Source organism: Pterocles gutturalis, unplaced genomic scaffold (genome assembly GCF_000699245.1).
Source record: "Pterocles gutturalis isolate BGI_N339 unplaced genomic scaffold, ASM69924v1 Scaffold49171, whole genome shotgun sequence".
Classification (NCBI taxonomy): Eukaryota; Metazoa; Chordata; class Aves; order Pterocliformes; family Pteroclidae; genus Pterocles; species Pterocles gutturalis.
In genome coordinates this window covers 8,024-15,602 of record NW_010104801.1, presented here as the reverse complement: position 1 = coordinate 15,602, position 7,579 = coordinate 8,024, and the positions used below count along the sequence as shown (strand labels likewise).

General features: G+C 34.5%; 1 protein-coding gene across 1 annotated transcript; it reads left to right on the top strand.

Annotated features, from left to right (window-relative positions):
• Positions 1-140: 140 nt before the first annotated feature.
• Positions 141-6,674, top strand: LOC104471714 (polypyrimidine tract-binding protein 3-like; the record flags this gene model as incomplete). Its single annotated transcript, XM_010087158.1, has 7 exons — positions 141-218; positions 869-1,017; positions 3,521-3,554; positions 3,825-3,917; positions 4,482-4,698; positions 5,751-5,828; positions 6,530-6,674. Coding segments are annotated over 7 exons (794 nt in total), but the record flags the coding sequence as incomplete, so codon positions are not given.
• Positions 6,675-7,579: the final 905 nt, after the last annotated feature.

Genomic DNA, 7,579 nt, shown 5'->3' with positions numbered 1-7,579 from the left:
ATTCTATGATTCTATGATTCTATGATAATCACGGACCAAAGCCAGAATAGCAACACTGGAAGCTGATGCACGTTTCTGAAGTCTCTTAAGTTTTCTAAAATTTAAGATCTGTTTTAATTAGATGTGTCTGCTCTCTCTAGGCACCCAACATGTCATGTTCCCATCATATGCAGGGCCTCCTGGGTTTGCTCCACCCATGGGCTTTGCTCAAGGTGCTGGTAAGTTTCTACTTTCTAAAAATGTGGTATTTGCATCTGGGGTTAGTGGCCTGCATGAATACGCCTGTGTTCAGAGCAAATTGTTTTCAGATATAGCAGTCAGAACACAATGGTCATTTCAGCCGTTCTGATTCTCCTCATATTCTTTTGTGAGATTACTTTCTGTAATAAAAAACATATGCTAATATAGTCTGTGATTTAATAAATGAAGAAATTAAATGCCATAATAAAGATTACCTGCAAGAGAAGAAACTAAGCATCTGTTTTTCTAAGAATCATAAGACTTCAGTAACAGTCATAGCTAAAGCAAGAAGTCCCCACTTTTTCTAGCTATAAAATGAGAAATAAGTAGTCTTCTAGACTCAGTGATCTTTTCTTTTCTAGCAGAGGATAAACTTTTGGGCTAATATTTTTTTCTTCTTTCTTGGGCTGCAATATATATCCCCTTTTGTTTGTATCTGTTGGTGTGGCTGAATATTTCTTCATCTCTCGAGGACGTGCTTCCTGCTTTATTGTAAAGATACTAGGAATACCTTAAAAGCATTTTTTTCAATTGAATATTGATGTTTTGCCAAACATAACCTGCTTTTGTCTTCTAAAATGTCTTTTCCACTTTGAGATGTCAAGTGATGCCATTAATGCCCTTCCAGGTCTTCCAGTTCCTGCTCTGCCTAGAGCACTTGGTTCTTTCCCAGTCAGCATGCCTGCCACATCTGCAGCATCTGGACAGATGGCTGTTCCTAGTGTTACTGGTGTTCCAAGAAATTCTGTTTTACTAGTCACCAACCTCAACCCTGAAGTAAGTTTGACTGGTAGAACTGATGCAAGTATTAACTTGTACCAGCTGCCAGAATCCTTCTTGCAAAGTGACATTAGCTGAAAGAATAAGAGAGGAAATGTCTGTGCTGATAATATAAAAAACAGGATAGCTCTATTCTTGTTTGAGATAGTTTACAGTATTGATGAGGTTTTAAAACTCCAGTCAGCAGTGAAAAGCTTGCTAACACAATTTATGTTAGGAAACCTATGTTAGCATTGTAGCTGGTAATTAGAGAAAAGTCTATGGTCAGAGATGAGAAATGTTTGAAGAGGTAAACAACATATATTGTGACTAAACTAATTGGCATCTCTGTTAATATGGCTCCACAGGGTGCTACTTTATCATTAGAGAAGCCAAAGAAATTTTCATTTGCTACAAAACTTGAGGAGTTAGAGAAACAGGAGGGAAGAGGAAAAGAGATAAAAGCATACCAAATCAAGTACTTTTCAAAACATTGACAGGATCTTTATAGTTTTGCAGGTTTTCCCAACTTGGAGAGGAAGAACACAGGTGCACTTTGTTATTGACATCACTGTAAATCCATTTTTAAAAGTAAATAAATACGCGTTCATTTTTCATAGTACCACACTGATTTTTTTTTCATATGTTGTCAGTAAATTTGCCAAGGACAACTTTGTTAGTTATTTTTATAGTGGAAATGGCATAGATTGTGCTAAAAACTTACCCTTGTCACTCAAATATTACACCTTGATCTGTACTTAGTTAAAAGCAATGTACCTCTCCTAAATAAAAATCAAGCTTTACCAAGGCCATGACTTAGAACATAATTCTACTTGACTGTTGATAAGCAGCCATGTAAAATTCTTGTTTGTTTTACACATGCATTAGATCCACTTAACCATAAACCGGATAAAATTAGGAGTTATTGGCAAGATGGAAGTTATCTTTATATTACTGGTTAAAAATCCGTTGACCAGTTCCTTTAATCTTTCAATAATTGCTGTGTTTCTGGTTTTGTACTGATAGCTGAGTACCACATGAAGTACCAAAAGAAGCAGACACAGATTAGGACTGTAAGACAAGTCAATTTTTCTTTGATTTGTCAATATAAGTTAATTTCTGATGATCACTGTGAATGTGCTTTCTGCAGCTGGTTATTCAAGATGATTCTCCAAGTCTTAAAAGAGTGTGTGTTTTTAAGAATAAGCTTATGTGGAGCATAGGTCAAAGCTATTTTTCGGACATTGCTGCTTTACTTAATACTAGTCATATCTAAGAAGTTGTAATGTAGAACTTTGTGCTGCAATGTGTGATAGAACAAATCCATCAAATAATGGTCAACTTCTAAAAAAGTAAAAAATAGGAATATGCAACGTTAATTGTTGGAAATATAAATTGTTGTAAATACATTTCTAGGCAACTGTGTAATGCTTGTTCTTCAGTAGTGGTTGTCTGAGCCCTGTCATTTCTTTTTTCTTTGTATAGAAAGTGTGGATTATTTATTACAGTTTGTACTTCTGCCCTGTTGCAGGGTTTCAATGCATTTGAGTATTCTTTCACAACTTTTAGATCAGCTGGTTTTGGCTTCCAAAAAACTTTTTTTAGTAGAAATATTGCAATCTTATTTGGTTAAGAAATGTCTTTAAAGAAACTCTGTGCTGAATTGAAGTATTTGGGCCAGAAGGATAAACTCTAGAAGCATTTAAATTTTACATTTATAGTAATTGTTCCTTATCATGAAATGATGATGATAAAAGAGGGTGAGTAGTGCTTCTGATGCCCAGGTATTTTTACTACTAATTACTGGCAGAACCTTTGCCACAGTTGAATTAAATCTGGCTGTATTAGGGTGTAGATGATCTTCTTTGGTGCTTGGGGAGCTTGATGCACAAGGATTTAATTAAAAATCAGTCAAGAAAAGGTATTTCTTTCAGGATTTAGCTTTCTGTTCACAGCTTCTAATCAAACACAATTTAAATACCACTTTCTGGGTATATCATATATAAACAGTTAAATGGTATGTGTATCATTTTAGAATGTTATGGACACATACAGAGATGGGGACAAAACTGAAGACAAAGCAAACATGTTTTGAAGCAATTGGTTCTAGTTTTGAAGGTGTTGTCTGCTGTTTAGAAAATACAAAGGAGTTCTTGAATGCTCCTTTTTTAGTTTACTGAATGTCCTTCATTTTTCAGGGAACAAACTGCTAGCTTGGAAAGCCCAAGTTAAAATAATTAAGCCACTTAATAACTTCTGCATGACAGACTGAGTCTTGAGTGATAAAAATGCATGAGCTGAAGTGTTAGCTTGTTTAAATATTTTATATGTGCATAGCAAATATATATTAACAAGAATGCTATACACTGTAGTTATTGCAGGGAATGGCTTTTGAGAGATAGGTTTATGTATTAGTGTGCAGGTATCTCTTCCATTCTTTTTGTTTATCATGCACTTATGGAATAGATTTCTTTATTTGCCTGGCTTTAAAAATAATGTACTCATTTTATCATTTAAACAGGCCATCACACCAGATGGACTTTTCATCCTGTTTGGTAAGATATGAATTTAAGACTTGTTGCACTGTTTAAAAGCTGAACATAAACATGCCATTTTATGACTAAGGTCCTGGCTTTTTCCCCCCATTCCTGAGCCTCAGAAAACAGTACACAAACTTTAAAGCTCTCCTTCATATTAATACTCTAACCAACCTGTTTAATGAGGTGAGTATTCTTCTAACACTAATGTTAGTCAAAAGAAACAGACCTGCCCTTGCACTCTTTGTAGTAATGCTCTGGACAAATTTCCTTTCTGTATTTCCACAGGTGTGTATGGCGATGTGCATCGTGTGAAGATCATGTTTAAGAAAAAAGAAAATGCTTTGGTTCAGATGGCAGATGCAGCCCAGGCTCAATTAGGTAGTGACTTCTAAGGCACAGTTATACTTCAAACAAGCATGAGTGTGATATAGATGAGGAAGTTGACGTCTGTCAGTGACAAGCATAAACAAATTAAATCCATCATTGTGATGCTTCACTACATACAAACTTTTCCTTGTATATGTTGATAATGATGTTTGCTTTCATGTAAACACATTATTTTTCTACAGGTTTAAAATAAAAAATCCAGTGAATCTCAATCCAGTAAATGTTAGAGTTAAAAAAACATACAGTTTTCCTGTAGTTTATCTTATAAATACATATACACTTTTCCTCTAGTTTATCCTGTGTCTAGCTATTTAAGAATAATCAGCTGCTCTTTATTGAAATGCTGTTTTGCATTTTTCTTGCATTTAGACTGGAGATTACATTACATCCTTATACTTGTTTTAAACATAATATCATGATACAGTCCACCTGGTAGACATGGAAGTTGCAGTTTAAATTTAGAATGTGAAAACTGACAGTAAACAGAAGACAATACTACTGTTCAAAGAATCCTTTTTTGATTCCCTTAATTCAAATTATATTCCCACTGGTTAGCTATCACCTACTTGAATGGACAGAGGCTTTATGGAAGGACCCTCCGTGCTACTCTTTCGAAACATCAGACAGTTCAGCTTCCTTATGTGGGACAAGATGACTACGGTCTGACAAAGGACTATAGCAATAGCCCTTTACATCGCTTTAAGAAGCCTGGCTCCAAGAACTTCCAAAATATCTTTCCTCCATCTGCCACCTTGCATCTCTCCAACATCCCGTGAGTATCTACATGTGTGATCTTCTTGGAAAGATGATGGTTTTTAGGTTATGTTCTTAAGTTACAGAGTCTGACATAAGCTTTAAATTTTTTTTGCCTTTTACAGTTTCCTGAGAATTTAGGTCATTCTGCTGTGTGATTAACAATAAGTGGATCCTTTAACTGTTGCTTTTTTATTATTAGCAAAGAAGATAACTGATTGAATGCTGCTCTTTGAGTTTTAATACAGTGTACATTTTCTGGGGAATATGCTTTTATTTTTTACATATTAAGTGCTGTGTTATAAATTTTTGCAAAGATGAATGACGAGGGTATCGAATGTACTGGAGTTACATTACATCAAATTAATCATTGGCATTGTTATTTAATGTAGATACAGATTTTAATCATCCTGACACTTTTTAAAGAGCAGGTTCTACAGCATTCAGATCTCTTACATAGAGAGGAAGCTGTTTAAAAAAAATTATTAAGAAGCATGTTCATTAGAACTGAAGCAATTTTTTTTTCTATCTAGAATGTTGTCAACAATGTGTGGAGTGACAGCCAAACATACATTTTTACAGGCTTCTCATGTTGGGCAGCTGGGCAAGAAGGGAAAAGGGAAAACTGGAATTTTGCCCAAATAAGGGAAAAAAATCTAAGACACTTAGAAAATAGCTTTTAGAGTAAAATAGAAAACTTTCAAACCTGAAAATATGTGAAGCACGCTAACAGTAATTGCAAGATGAAAAGTATTTCTGAAGGCACCAGTTAAAATCTTAAGCGATTTTTATGCAATGTGAATTTAACTGAGGGAGGAATGGGGGAGGATGAAAAGCAGCAGAGTGTATCTGAAATATTTTTGTAGCACACTGCTGCTAAATCATAGTGTCAAAGCCAATAAGTTTGGGCTAAAGTGTTGGCATGGCTTGAGTTGGTGGAGATAGTTTTTGCTGTTAGAATTTAATTTAGAAGCCAGAATAGAGATTTAGATACTATTACAGAACTCTGTGCTCTTTTAGAAGTTGAGGGGGTTTTGTTTTGGGGTTGTTTGTTTGTTTATTTTTAAATAGGCCTTCTGTTACGGTTGATGATCTGAAGAACCTTTTTGCAAGTACTGGATCTACTGTGAAAGCCTTCAAATTCTTCCAGTAAGTTCTTTTGTAAAAATGCTGAGCAATCTTTCATCCTGGAAGATGGCTAATTGCCTTTTTAGGAAATTCCATGTGTGTACAACTACAGGCAAAATTCCATGTGCATATATCTATAGGCAAAACTGTGCAGCTATGACATTTTTTATGATAATTCTAATCTTAAAATTTTAAATGGGATACTATGTTAGCATGATTAAATGACAAATATTCAGCCTTTTGACAAATTCCACCTGTGTTCATAGTAAGATAAGTTCAAGGAGAGAAATACTTGCTCCTTTAAAAATAAATGCAATCTGTGTGTATGTGAAATGTCATGTAGAAGATGGCAATGAATCTGCTCTAACATTCGTTAAGGTTGCTTAGCAGCATTATTTTAGTATGGTCATACCTGCTAGAATAATCCCATATATATGGACAATACAAGTGTTTCTTAGACATCTTCAAGCCTTCTTTCAACCCTGTTTTTTGAAGTGCAGTGTCATGGAAAAATCGCATGGCTGTAGGCCATTAATCTACAAAATTTGTATGGTTTTGTTATCTCATTTTAGCAGGTGCATAACTAACTAGTTTTGTTTCTTTCACTGTACAAGTGTTCAGTGTATGTGATGTGGCTGAAAAAATACTTGTGTTGCTTTTCTGTGTTGGCTAGTGCAATGAAAATTTGGTTAGGATTAATAATGTTTTTTATTATACTTCAGGAAGGATTACAAAATGGCTCTTATCCAGCTGGGCTCTGTGGAAGAAGCAGTTCACGCTCTCATTGCGCTTCATGATCATGACCTTGGAGAAAACCATCACCTCCGAATTTCCTTCTCAAAAATCTACAACTTGACCGTTCAGTGAACTTTCCTTTTAAGAGTGCATCACAGTTCTAGTAAAATCTTCAAATTGAGACTGAAACACCTGTGACCAGCTCTGTCTCTTAAAAGGAAAAGCTCATTCATACACAAAGAATTAAGTGATGATCTTTTCTGCTTTTAGCTGCCAATATGTGTTCAAAGTTTATTTTTCATCCATAGAAAGATTCTTCTTTGTAATTGCTTTAGCAACAATATGTATCATCAAATTTCCTACTTCAAATTATATTTTGAGAACATCCTTTTAGCCTTTGTTCGAAATCAGCCATACAAAACATTTTAGAATGCTTTTACAATATACCAAAGAGTAATTATAATAAAATGGTAAATACACTTTACACAAAATAAACACTAATTTGAATGTGAAATAGTGCTTGGGTTTCTTGAAGAAAAACAAGCGTTGACTGTGAGCATCCATCCTCTAAATAATATTTATGTTACCAGGGTGTGTGTTCATACTTCAGCAAATCTTTACAAATAACTTTTTTTAAAACCAAAATGTCTGTGCTCCCCGTATGGGTTAAATTATTAGAGAAAAGGCAGTGCCTTCTCTCTGCAGAGTAGAAGACAAGTTTCTTCAATATGTGGTATCACAGACTTAGCTTGACAACTACAGAATGGAAGTTTGATGTCTATTTTTACTGTGAAGTGATATTGTGTAATAGTACTTTGGAGAAAACACAACAAAAAAATAGTCCTGATTTCAAAGATTTTTTTACATTTCTTTAAAGAACTAAATGTTTACAATCTTACGTAAAACATTCAGGTCTATGATGGCTTGACAAGTTTTCAAGAAGTTATTTTTGTTAAGGTCATCTTTGGGGGCAGAAAAATTAAACCTCAAGAGTTTTTTGTACCACTATAATATCTAATACTTAAATTGCTATTTAT